The sequence below is a fragment of the Oryza sativa genome, chromosome 5 (assembly GCF_034140825.1).
Source record: "Oryza sativa Japonica Group chromosome 5, ASM3414082v1".
Lineage (NCBI taxonomy): Eukaryota > Viridiplantae > Streptophyta > Magnoliopsida > Poales > Poaceae > Oryza > Oryza sativa.
The window spans coordinates 7409350-7423236 of NC_089039.1; the positions used below are offsets into that span (position 1 = coordinate 7409350).

Below are 13887 nucleotides of genomic sequence, written 5' to 3' on the forward strand. Positions count from 1 at the left end.
ATCCCCGGTTTCTTTCTTTCGGAAGTTCGGAACATGCTTTGGTCACACATTATTACGGTTTTGAGCCGTAAATCGTTGCAAATGAAGGCTGGTTGATCACCTTCTAAATTCTAATAGGGTGAGAGATAAATATGGATCGAAGCATTGGTACTCTTTTATGTGGAGAGAGATCCACAAATTTTGACAATTTGACTCTTTGCAAAAACTATTTTTACAAATGAACCGTCGCCAAAACTTATTTTAAAAATGACTCTTTTGTTCAGCGCCAAATCGTGTGGCGCTAAACTTAGACACCTCAGCGCTAAATAGCATGGTGTTGAATGTGCGTTGGCACGCTGACTTAGCCTCCCATCCACGGTGGCACGGTATTCAGCGCCAGTTGACGTGACACTGAGGTGTCTAAGTTCAGCGCCAGATGATTTGGCGCTGAAAAAAAGATTATTTTTAAAATAAGTTTTGGTGACGGTTCATTTGTAAAATTAGTTTTTCAAAGGGTCAAATTGTCAAAATTTGTGGGAGAGATCAGTCTGTTTGTCCCCTGATTGCTGCATGGCTGCTTTGTTATGCTATCGGTATCTCAATGACATGTAGAACCCACATGAGTCAATGACATGTGGGTCAGGATGACATATCTCAAATTTTACAAAATTATAATGGCATGGTTTCAATTTTCCCTTAGTTGGTTTGGTTGCGAATGCTATGTAATGGAATGTGTTTTAGTATTGCTTAAACTTATATGTATTTTAAAGTTTGATCGAGTTTTACATTAAAACGTAACAGTATAATACCAAATTAATTTTATTATATTACGATTCAATATATTTTTATAATTTATTTTCTTGGTGTTGTCAACGTTGCTACATCAAAGACAAAATCATAACATCTTGCATTTTGAAACAGAGCAGTATCCTCATAAATTTGGTGAGCTTTCCTCTGGTTTGGTGAGTAGAACACTACATGAAAAGGAAGAATATAATAGAGACTAATTACAAAGTTAAACCATTCATCTTTCTTCGTACTCCATCCGTTTCGGGTTATAAGACTTTCAAGCATTGCCCACATTCATATAGAAGCATTGCCCACATTCATATAGATGTTAATAAATCTAGACATATGAATGTGGACAATGCTAGAAAGTCTTATAACCTAAAACGGAGGAAGCAGCATATAGAACACACAATCTAATAGGATATATGTCCTGATGTACAAAACATTGTTGCCCTAATTCAAGAAAAACACTTTGATTATCATAGGATACATGTGGTTTCAACTTTGAATTCATCTCCTCAACTCACTCCATCAGGGCCACACTCTGGCAATGCCGCCGAGAAATTCAAGAATCCGATCGTGTCATCTTCCAGCTCAAGATCTCGCCGCGGTGGGCTTGGCCGCGGCGGACTCAATGTCCTCGTCGTCGGCGTCGGCGTCGGCGGCGTCGGCGTGCATCTCGAGCAGCTCCTTGATGGGGATCATGCTCTGGCCGTCGGTGATGGCGATGGCGATGTCGTTGGGGAAGAGCTTGTGGAGCACGAAGGCGTGGATCATGGTGGTGGCGAAGAGGGCGGTGACGACGAGCGTGGCGACGGCGGAGAGCGCGACGCAGAGCGCCCTGGTGAGCGCGTTGTCCACCTCGGTGGAGTAGCGGATGGAGGCGATGGCGGCGCCGGTCATGGGGAACGTGTACGCCCACCACGCCAGCGAGAACCTGAACCCGCGGAAGAAGTTGATCCGCACGGCGAGCGACGCGTACAGGAACATGGCGATGAAGTAGGCGACCCTGGAGCCGAGGCCGAACTCCCCCGTGATCCTCGCCCACGCCATGGACGCCACGCTCGGCGCCGCCACGAACAGGAAGAACACCGGGTGGAGCTCCTTGGGCAGCGTCTCGTTCGTCGGCAGCCGCTGGTACAGCGTCACGAACAGCACGCTGTAGTGCGCCATCCCGACGGCGAAGAAGAACACGGGCCCCTCCCTGAGCCCCATCGACGCGCCCAGCAGCGCGCCGACGAAGTTGCCGACGACGGACAGGTGGTTCGACGGGTTCGCCACCTTGGACAGCCGCCTCTGCCCCCCCGACATCCACTGCCCATAGATCTTGAGCTCCAGGCACAGCACGGGCGCCATGAGCGCGTACCAGAGCCAGTGCGGCAGCAGCGTCGGCGCCACGGAGTCCGGCACGCCGATGGTGAGGAAGAGGCAGGCGATCCACGGCGCGAAGAAGAAGTTGACCCTGATCGGGTGGTAGTACTCGCGCCGGACGGCCTCGAAGAAGAACACCACCTTGGCGCCGTACGTCGCCGAGATGGCGCACATGAGCGCCACGGACACGCACCACAGCACCAGGTTCACCTTGGTGGTCACGTGCAGGAACGCCGTCGGCCCCGACGTCGCGATCGTCTTCCACAGGATCGCCTGGCTGCTCACCCCCAGGCACATACCGAACGCCGACACCGGGAACCGCAGCAAGAACGGCCATGTCTTGTCCGACGGCAGCACCAGCTCCTCCTCCGACTGCGGCAATGGAGGTTGCGGGTGACGTCAGCGTGACAACAACAATGGAGGATGGATGAGATCGATTGATTCTCTTTTTTGTTTCCCCTTACCTTGAGCTGGTCCAGTTCGGGGCCCTCCAGGGCGGCGAAGAAGCGATCGACCTTGGGCAAGGAGGAGGTGTGGTGGCTGCCGATGGCGTCGCCGCGTTCCTTGTCCACAGGGGCCTCCGGCCCGACGCCGGCGAGGTGGGTGAGCTGCCGCTCCAGCTTACCGGACCACGTCTTGAACGAGTCGTACCGCTTGTCCCGGCACATGGCGCGGCCGCCGCCGCCGCCCGTCGCGGTGCGCGACGGCTGCCCGCCGGGGATCGGCTGCGACAGGAACATCATCCGCTCCGGCTGGACGAACCGCACGCCATTGCCGCCGCCCTTCGCCTGCGACGCCGGCGAGTGCAGCGGCTCCCTCGCCGCGTTCGCCGCGGCCTGCCTCCTGAGGTCGACGTCCGAGTCGCCGCCGCCGCCGCCGCCCACTGGAGTCGGCGCGCCGAAGCCGCTCGGCGACGCCGGCAGGCTGACGGACACGGGCTGCACCGACCGGAACCCCGGCGACTCGAGCGGCGGGACCACCGCCTCGCCGCCGCGGCGCGGCACGCGGACCAGCGAAGGCGCCTGCATTGCCAACGAACAAACAGTCAGCGACCTCCACGTCCATGTCTCGATCGATCACCATGGCAAGCTAGAACAGATCAAACCAATCCATGGCGACGGCGACTCACCCGTGGGCGCGTCGGCGTGTTGGGATGCGGCAGGGGGCGCGGGCTAGGCTGAGACCGCGGGCTCGGCGCCGTGACGTCGAAGCTGGCGACGTTGGTGACCTCAACGTCGGGGAGAAGCGACGGCACCTCGCCACCGGGCTTGCTGCCGCCGTTGGCCTCCATTGCTCACTCACTCACTCACTCACTACCTGCACGACACACACATGTAACAAGGTGAGAACTGACAAGTGATCAGCTTTAAACGAACAAATGGTCACAGCATTTTTTCCCTGAAAAAAATTCAGAGGAAATAAACAGATCAGCAGATTATCTTGGAGATTACCAACACCAACTATATTGTTCACCATAGGCCCATAGATTCTGATGACAACTCAGATCAACCAACAGCCACATCGTTTCGTTTGTACTTATCTTTTTATTTTTTGAATTTTTGAACTTTAATTATATGGTTCATTTTGTTGTTTTCTCATCGTAGTTTATTTTACAACATTTTCTTTTGAATAACTACGCATGTATAAAAGTTTTTTTTTTTCACAAATAAGGTTTTAGTTGGCATTCCCTCCGTCCCAAAATAAGTGTAGTTTTGCACTATTCATATCTAACGTTTGACCGTTCGTCTTATTAAAAAAAATATGATTAGTATTTCTATTGCTATTACAGTAGATAATAAAACATGAATAGTATTTTATGTGTGACTATTTTTTTAAAAAAATTTTACAAATATTTTAAATAAGACGGACGGTCAAACGTTGGACATAGATATCCATAATTGCACTTATTTTGAGATGGAGGTAGTAATAATAAGCAGTTTGGATATACACAAACACAATCGGAAAGATGAGGCTGCAATGTTCAATCAAGCCTTGTGGAGAAATTTCAGCTAGAAGCCTGTTTGGCTTTCAATATAAGACAGGTCTCTGACTTTTTTTTTTCCAAAAAAAAAGAAATTCAGCCAGAAGGCATGAGATTCTGGACATTTATTTGGGTTTTTTTAGGGCCTATTTAGTTCCCAAACAAAATTTTTTGTGCTGTCACATCGAATGTTTGGATACATGCATGGAGTATTAAATGTAAAAAAAATAAATTACACAGTTCGCCAGGAAATTGCGAGACGAATCTTTTAAGCCTAATTGCGCCATGATTTGACAATGTGGTGCTACAGTAAATATTTGCTAATGACGGATTAATTAGGCTTAATAAATTCGTCTCGTAGTTTCCTGGCGGAACCTGTAATTTGTTTTCTTATTAGACTATGTTTATTACTTTAAATGTGTGTTCGTATATCTGATGTGACATATGAGGGGTAATTTTTTTTACCAATTTAACAAGCCCTTAGGATCATTCTGACGAACAAAGAGACAAGGGGCGAATTGAAGAAGAGGCAGAGCATGTGCAATCGATCAGCTGTGCAGCCTTTTAGGAGTAAATGGCAAAAGGTACGGCAAAATGATGATTGGGTGACTAGTTCCAAGTACCTGGTGGTGTTGGGGTTTGCACTACTGCTGATGTATTACTCCTAGAGAAAAAAAAACCAAGTAGAGTTTAAATTTTATCTTAAAATAGATCAACTCCTACATTCTGTTTCTTTTATTAAATACCCCCTCCATCCTATAAAAAAACAACCTAACCTAGTACCGGATGTGACATATTCTAATACAACGAATTTAGACATATATCTGCCTAGATTCATTGTACTAAAATATGTCACATCTAGTATTAGATTTGTTTTTTTAAGTTTTTTAAGGACGGAGGGAGTACTCCTAAGGGGTTTGAATTTTATTGGGAGAGATGGAGTATGCATGTATGGTGGGGGCTCACCTCACCACTACTGCTCTCCTTCGTTAAGTCGAGCAACTACCAGGGTTTCCCAAACCGCCGGGGCCAGGGTTACTGCGCCCCGGCGGTAAGCACGGTTACCACGCGATAACCGCAGTAACCGTGAAAAACTGTACAAAATTTATCAAAAATTCAAATTATTTTTTAAATTTATTTGAATTTAAGGAGGTTACCGCAGTATTTATATTACCGTACCCCGCGGTAAGCCTGGTAACCACGGTAACCGCGCGGTTACCGGCGGTAAGGGAAACCTGGCAACTACCGTTGGTCTCTGGACTCTTTCGACGTGCATTAACATAGGGTGCTCATGGATGCATGCATGTTTTGTGTAGTAATACACCCTCTTGAAAATGATTGTAATTTTAGGCAAGATGATTGTATTAGTTGAAAATAGTGTATAATATAGACTATACTCACTACTTCCTCCGTCTCGGAAAGCTTGACGTTCCAGGCATTCTGACACAAATTAGCTTATAGAGGAAATTACCAATCCACTCTCCATTTATCAGCTGTTGTTAGAAATAATGAGCATGCACTCAATTCAAATGAGTGGTCCAGAGCTAAAATGACCATCTTTTTGTGACATTTTGTGAGCCGTAAAATGACAATCTTTCTGGGAATGAGGAAGTATTTTCTATTATAATGCATATATTCACTACCCTCTTGAATAAAGTAATACACCCTCTTGAAAATAATTGTCTTCAAAAATAACTTTATTCACTATTTTCTATTGTAATATATATAAAAATATCAACAAATATATAATTTTTATTGGAGTACATTTTAAGATTAATCTATACATATTATTGTTTCTATGTTTAAAAGGAAAAATTTTAAAAGTTATTCATAGTCAAAGTTTTTAAAATTTGATATCAATTTTGTCCAAAACAACAATTATTTTTAACCTAGAGGAATAACTAAAAAAAATAATGTGTCATCGTATTGACTTGAGATGGACGCATTATATGCATAATTTCTCTATGAAGATGGGTTCTTTTTTTTTTGGAGAGATTGCCCCCTAGTTTTTGTCATCTAAATACTATGATTTTTTTTTAAAAAAATAAATAACATAAATTATGTGATATCACTGGATAAATATGTAATTTTAACTAATATATTTGTGAAGAGATGTATTCATGTTGTCAATTATTTCTATAGTTTTTATAACTATTTAGATCACATGTAAGAAAACGAATAGACATAAAAAGACTTTCCCAATGTTCTATCTACTATAAGTTGTCTAACCAACTGTTCTACTTCTCTACGAAACAAGGCGTCAAGTGCTAACTGCCGGCCTAATTGCAATTTTAGTTTGTTCACAAGATACGTGTATATAGGTAGCTGGTACACCAGAGTTCAAGTTCTAATGCTGGCATATTAATTTCAGAGCACATCCTACATGAGATATATAGATGGTGCTTTGGCTCCAATTAAACGAGTACAAATAAAGTACAGGTGACGTGTGTTTATCTGTTGTTGCACGAGTGCAGTATATATATCCTCCTATGTGCTCAAATACTTCCTTTATCTAAATCAATAAACCTACTACGTGAAGATTTGACAACACATCTATAGGATAATGAATCTGGATGTTATCCTAGATGGTGTTAATCGCTCTCTCTCTCTCTCTAGACAAATGGAGTACTTATCACCCGGTCGTACCAAGAATGTTGGGTCTCCCCCTAAATTCATCCACCACGAACTAGTATTCTCCGTCTTAAAAAAAGATATTCATAAGTGCACATAGTATATGATCTGATATATCTTATATCTTAGTACTGCAAATATATTCATATTCATAGAATCATAATATTAGGATATGCTATATTTTCTATATAGGATAAATCTAGATAAAGTCTTTTTTAAGATAGAGGGAGTATTGATTTTCAAATCCATATGAAAAATATGAAATGACAAACTATACCAACCTTAGACTGAATTGTTGGATATAATTAATTAATTAATTAAATTTGAAAGAAGTCATGTCCCTATCAGACATGGCCAGGTACGTATCATGCCGTAGACATGTGCAAGACAGGAGAGCCAGCGGGCGCCCTTGTCGCCATTGATAAACAGTAGCTGATCCATCAACTGAACAAGCCAGTGTGCCTACTGCCGTGTTTAGTTTTAAAATAATTCTTTAAACTTTTAACTTTTTCATCACATTAAAATTTTCCTACACACACAAACTTCTAACTTTTTCATCACATCGTTTCAATTTCAACCAAACTTTTAATTTTGATGTGAACTAAATATAGCCTACGTATGTAGAGTATACTCTTCAGTCTTCACGACGCGGTGATGAACCGGATCGTGATCGAACTACTCTAGCTAGTAACGACTAATGACATGTCCTAATATTTTTTTTCTTTGCAAAATCAATATCCATGCAAGGAGGAGCTGGTCCTGTTTATCCAAGCTGAAGAAAAAAAGTGACAAAAACTGTCCTGGCAAGCTAGATCAAGATTAACTGTTGTTTTTAGGGTAAAAAAAAAACACTTTAACCGTGACCTTGTGTGTACACGTTAAATTCAGAGGTACTGTAATAGTTACTAAGTTTATACTACTTGTTGAAGGAGAATACTATGAAAGTTGATCAAGTGGACGATAGCTGAAATCGTGTTGTGCCACACGGCGGTGCTATTTGCTTGCGAATCCACACAGATTTTCATATTTAGATATCTGTATTAGTAAATAGAAGTATAATATGTACTCCCTCCGTTTCGAAATGTTTGACACCGTTGACTTTGACTTTTTAGCACATGTTTGACCGTTCGTCTTATTCAAAAACTTCTGTGAAATATGTAAAATTATATGCCTACATGAAAATATATTTATCAATGAATTAAATGATAGGAAAAGAATTAATAATTACTTAATTTTTTTAATAAGATGAACGGTCAAACATGTGCTAAAAAGTCAACGGCGCCAAACATTTCGAAACAGAGGGAGTATATAACATCTTTGATTTTTATGAGATGTTAGATTATTTTTTATTTTAAAAAATTATATATATATATATATATATGTATATATATATATATGTATATATATATATATATATATATGCTATTTATTTTGTTATCACTTGTTTTATCATGCATGAAACTCTAACCTTACTTATACTTTTATATATTTACATTACGTTTTTTATAAGATTAATGGTCAAACGTTATAATAAAAAAAATAATGGCATTAAAAAACGGAAGGAGCAGTTTTTTTTTTTTACTCTAGATAAGCACCATTAATCTACTGATCAGACCACTACACGGATACCCTGGCTGCAGTAAATTAATCGGAGCGACTATAAAAATAATTCGCCACGCGAATGTCCCATGCTCCCTGCCCGCAGCTAAAGCCTCTAAATTAATCAAATCAAAGCAAGCACACGCCCTGCTGTGAGTACTGTTAATTATCAGTATAATAATACTACGGAGGCAGGAATAGTATATATATTAGTCCTGCATCTAAGGACGAACACATGCTGACTGCATCATTTCTAGCAAGCCAGATCTAGTGCATGTCAAAATTGTTTATTTGCTCCAGGGCGTACGGCGCCGCGATCTCAGCCAGCCAGATTGTTAATTATTCTAATTCAGTTCATGCATGTGGTACTCTAGATCAAAGAGCAGATGATCTAATTAATTCCTCCGTCCCAAGAGCAAGTCGTTCTACATCTCCAATAATATCACACAAAAAGTGTCGTTACAATGGCGAACTGAGAAGTGGGCTATCTGTCTATTCTATCAAGTCATCTGTCAATGAGTGTTCAAAGAATTCATTAGTTAATTGTATATAGGGATTCTTTGTAACCTGCTGAGTGTACGATGACTTATTGAAATGACAACCCAATTAAGTAAATAGGGGTAATTTGGTCATTTTAGCATAAAGCTAATTTGGTTGACAAACCTTAAGACGTCAGGAATTTCGGGACCGAGGAAGTCGTAGTTCCTGAGCTCGTATCGATTAATTTGCAGCCGCGTCCTACGGTGGCAAAGATCCCAGGATAGAGGGTAGCCAGCCAATGAACACATGCATGTAATTAACATGAATACTAAAGATATCGAGCCAGCTGGTCTCATGCTTAAAAAAAGAAAACCAAAGAGAAGAATATCCAGCTGGTCGACATGGGTCACCTAGCTAGAGTTCAGTCAAATAATATGGTGTAAGGATCGTCGATTGTTGGAATCTCGGGGTCCAAATTTACCCCTAGCTAGTTCCAGGGATTTTGGTCCACGCAGAAACTGATCTTTTTCAATCTCTACTTGATACTTGAATAATGTCTCGGGGAAATTTAATTTAGTTTCAAAACCCTGATGCCTGCAGGGTCTAAATTATAAAAACATTTCCATAGTAGAACATAAACACAGAAAAAGAAAATGGAGAAGAACTCGATGTGTATGTGCACTACGTACGTACGTTGTGGCAGGAGCGACGCCGCCGGCGATGTTTATGTCGTCGACCGGCCGGTGGTACGGACGCCGACCAGCTAGCGCAGCGCTCAGATATAGTACCACCTCGATCGTTCAGGACCGCGAGGGGCGCTATATATACACACACACGCCTAGCTTAGCTGCGCTACGTGAGAGAGCGGCGCCGCGCGCCAGGTCACGTACGTTTTCATTTGGCTTACAAGTTTAGCTAGTGTCCACGTCCAAGTCGACACGTTTTCGTCGCGGTTAAAAGCAGAATCTTGTGCTGCGCTCGTGATGTACTCCTGCTTCTTTAAATTTGATCAACTTTATAGAAAATTATAATATCTATAACACTTAATAAATTTTATTAAATCTAACCCTGAATATATTTTAATAACTTATTTGTTTTGTGTTGAAAAATTACTGAGTTTTTCTATAAACTTAATTAAACTTAAAAAGGTCTGATTTAAAAAAGAGGGAGACTACAAAAACAGTATACCGTGTTTCAACGGAATATGTACCAACGATATATAATACTCCCTCTGTTTCAAAATATTTGATACCGTTGATTTTTTAGCACATGTTTGACCGTTCGTCTTATTCAAAAAAAAATTGTGAAATATGTAAAACTATATGTTTACATGAAATTATATTTAACAATGAATCAAATGATATAAAAAGAATAAATAATTACTTCAATTTTTTGAATAAGACGAATGGTGAAACACATACTAAAAAATTAACGGTGTCAAACATTTTGAAACGGAGGGAGTATATAAAACGGACAAAGTAATTGATAATCTACTCGGGGTCTCCCCTGCCGCTGCATCCATCTCTGCATATCAACCACGCCTTATTGCCTTGTGGGTTTTGTACAAGTGCTTCTACAAGTGGCATTGCCCATGTAATGCTACATAGTAGCAGTGATGTTTTTTTTAGAGAAAAGACGGTCACCCGCCCAGCTTTACTTGCATAGTAGCAGTGATGTATTCTACCGTACTTAGTTATGAGTACTACAAACTCATTGACATGGTCTGCAGTCTGCACTGCAGCTAGCTCCAATGCAACACTCTCCAGCTACGACTTTTTCCATTCACGTTTCTGGAAAATATCAAGACGGTTATGGTTTGGTAAAATTTGTTCCATGACACTTTAGAATTATGGCGTTTGCTCCCAGGTCTTGAGGACACTCTAGACGTACTATGTTTTACTATGAATCTATTCATATCATTTTCACATGACTAATCATAATCTAGAAGTGTAGAATAATGGTAGCATATGCAGTAAGATCGGTCATGTTTTTCTAGACTGTATAGTACTCCTTCCAACTATATGATAGTGGTATCGCATTCACCGTACATGACCAGACGAGATAGCTGTTTTTCTTCCTCAATAGTACTACTACTATTCATTTCTGATTAGGCATGAACTACAGACTACCCAAAGTCAAAAAAATACCCAAAAACAGACCAATTCAAATCGATAAAATTGAAAAACCAGAGAAAAAGATGCAGGGGTACTTATCAGTCAGCATTGCAAAATTCAAGCAAAGACAAGGGTCTCAGAAATCACTCTGTGCAGTAAACAGAGGGGAGAAAATTCCAGAGAGATGCAGACAAACAAGCTCACTGACCTAGCTGGCTGGCCGGATTTCTCAACCCGGCGAGCGAGGCGGCGACCGGCGATGATGGTGGCTGCCAAAATCTTCAGCTGATCACGCCGGCGATGTTGACGACGAAGATGAACACACGATCGAACGCTGCTGATGGAGAGATCGCCGTGAACTGTCGAGTGTTTATATATACTGGTTTCTGCTCGTGGGATGATTTCAGATTTCAGAGTGAGGCGTGTGGGGTTTCAGAGCTTCCTGGCAGCTGCTTGTTCTTCGATTACTCCTTCAGAGATGTTTCCAGGGGACAGAAAACACGCACTGCTATGGGTTTTGGTGGTTCTTCTGCTTCGCTGTCCCTCTGATTTATAGATGGGGATCATGTAATTTATGTTCTTATTATATGCCACACAGAGTGATGATTAATGGTAAGTAATCTTCAGGAAAATAATTAAAGTGATACAGCCATTATAGGCTTTATTTATTTCTTTTTACGGTTAAACAGCAGGAGAAGCTCTGTGTATATGCCCAGTAAAATTCATGATTGTCAATGGTTTTTTTTCTATTTACTGTGTGCATATGCCGAGTAAAATCTTCCTTAAAATCAGCTTTGTACAGGTTGAGTATGGCAACTTCTATTTTCATGGAGAAAATTAGGATCTGGAAAATTTTAGTTTTCTTTTTTGTTCTTGTGTCGCTCTGTTGTATAAATAAAGGGGTGAAAATAGTTGATACTATTAGATATTGCAATATCAGATTCTAATATTGGAAATGGATAGTAATCTGGAATATGGTAGCAAATACAGGATTGTCACTGTTTGCTTCGAATCAGGTTATCTCTCGAAATATCCAGCAGTGCTGGTATATCATCAATGTTCCAACCCACGGAATATAAATTCATAACCTAAGTGGCACACTGTGTTAAGGTGATTTTTTTTTTGCATGTCCCCAGAAATTCACCATATCCAAAATCATTTTCGATGTACGGCCCCTCACTATACAATAATAAGCTTGCCGCAATGATTTTTCTAAGAGGGACAAAATGTACAGTACTAAGGAGAAACTTATGATTAGCATCAATTATCAATAGAAAAAAATGGTGAGAAAACCAGCTTCGAGGGGACTGAACGTTGCTTGACAAGGGCACCTGATAGCTCGCTCCCTACCACCGGGCTATAATGCCATTCTTAACCTTACCGCAACATTGTGTTGGAAGAGATTTATACTACTTCCTCCGTTCCAAAATGTATGCGTTTTTTAGGTTGGCACGGGTATTAAGAAAGTAGGTGATAATGATTGGAGAATGTGTGTGATTGGTTGAAAAGAAAAAGTAGGTGAAGGAGAATAGTTGTGATTGGTTGAGAGGAGGAGGTAGGTGAAAAAAATAGCTTCATTTTAGAACAAGGTACTGTATTAGAAATAGCTACATTTTTTAACGGAGGAAGTACTACACAAATTATTTTTCTATACGTGGGGTGCATTAGGTTTACTATTACACATATCTAAACATGAAAAATCTAAATGAATCTAAATGTTTCCTAGGGCCACGGTCATAAATGTATACCACGAGATGTTGAATTGGTACTTTTCTTTGATTATACATATGCATAAACACCTTTAGTAATAAAAAAATCACAATAAAATAAATGAAAATTATATAAATTTTTCAATGAGTTAAATGGTCAAACATCTATCCAAAAGCCAATGACGTTATGCAATGAAAACCAAAGAGAGTACATACTTCCTCCATCCTGAGCATATCTAGTAAGAGAGATTAATGATAAAGGAAATAAAATTGTAATACCACTCAGTAAATGAAGAGTGATTGAAAAGTGGGAATGTGGTAGAGGGTAAGATTGAGTGAATTAAAATGGTTAGTGAAGGGAAATATTACTCTAAAAATAACTATGTTTTGGATAAATTTAAACGCAAGAAGTAGCTATTCCTGAGACAAAGGGAGTAGATATCAATAGGTTAAGTGAGTGTGTGTGTTTTCAGTAAAGTGCCAAAGTTTTGTAGTGGAAGTAAGAGTTTGTTGAGTTAATCAAATTCATATGGCCAACTTCTTAAGAATAAAGCCAATAAGCCCTCCCAGGCAAGGTTGTCAGGATCGGGATACTAGGTAGTATCGTTTTGCTCAAAGTAATATCGTATCGTAGGATCGTATCGTAGTATCGGGATACTATGAGATTTTATTTTTTAAGTTTAATTAATATTTATATTAATTATATATAGCCATTCTATATAAAAAATATAGTAATGATATATATCGTGCAAATAGAGACATTTATCAAGAGAAACCACGCTGGTTTTGATATATTTAACTGATTTTTATATAAATTTGAGCATATTTAGTTACATTATTTTCAAATCATGTTATTTTAAATAATATTTTGTAGTATCGTAGGGATCGTAGAATCGGGATACCACCTAAGATTTCATAGGATCGTGTAGTAATGAATAGTAGGATCGAGATACTACGAGAATTAGGATACTATGTGGGATCGGTATCGTTTCGGCTTGGTAGGATCGTAGTATCGTAAGATACTAGGATACGAATCGGGATACTGACAACCTTGCTCCTAGGTACGAAATTCCTTTATCTAATAGGAATGTAAGTATTTTTGAAAACCAAACCACCACACCGTGTGAATTTCATCTAAAAACAATTGAATTCAAAATTTTCAAATCTCACGGTAAGGTCATGGTAATCGTGGTTAGGCCAAGGTAACCATGGTGTTTGACTTGAAAAAAAAGAA

General features: G+C 40.6%; 1 protein-coding gene across 3 annotated transcripts; it reads right to left on the reverse strand.

Annotated features, from left to right (window-relative positions):
- Positions 1–1168: 1168 nt before the first annotated feature.
- On the reverse strand, positions 1169–11293 carry LOC4338125 (S-type anion channel SLAH2). 3 transcript variants are annotated; one of them, XM_015782902.3, is made up of 4 exons: positions 11153–11293; positions 3269–3456; positions 2604–3161; positions 1169–2511 (listed from the first exon to the last, which is right to left on the reverse strand). In XM_015782902.3, the coding sequence occupies exons 2-4, from the start codon at positions 3428–3430 to the stop codon at positions 1363–1365; spliced, it is 1869 nt and encodes a 622-aa protein (XP_015638388.2). In that variant the 5' UTR covers positions 3431–3456; positions 11153–11293; the 3' UTR covers positions 1169–1362. The 3 variants fall into 3 exon arrangements, with proteins under 3 accessions (XP_015638388.2, XP_025881102.1, XP_066167168.1); XM_026025317.2 differs by lacking the exon at positions 11153–11293 and adding an exon at positions 9524–9647; XM_066311071.1 differs by lacking the exon at positions 11153–11293 and adding an exon at positions 9520–9607.
- Positions 11294–13887: the final 2594 nt, after the last annotated feature.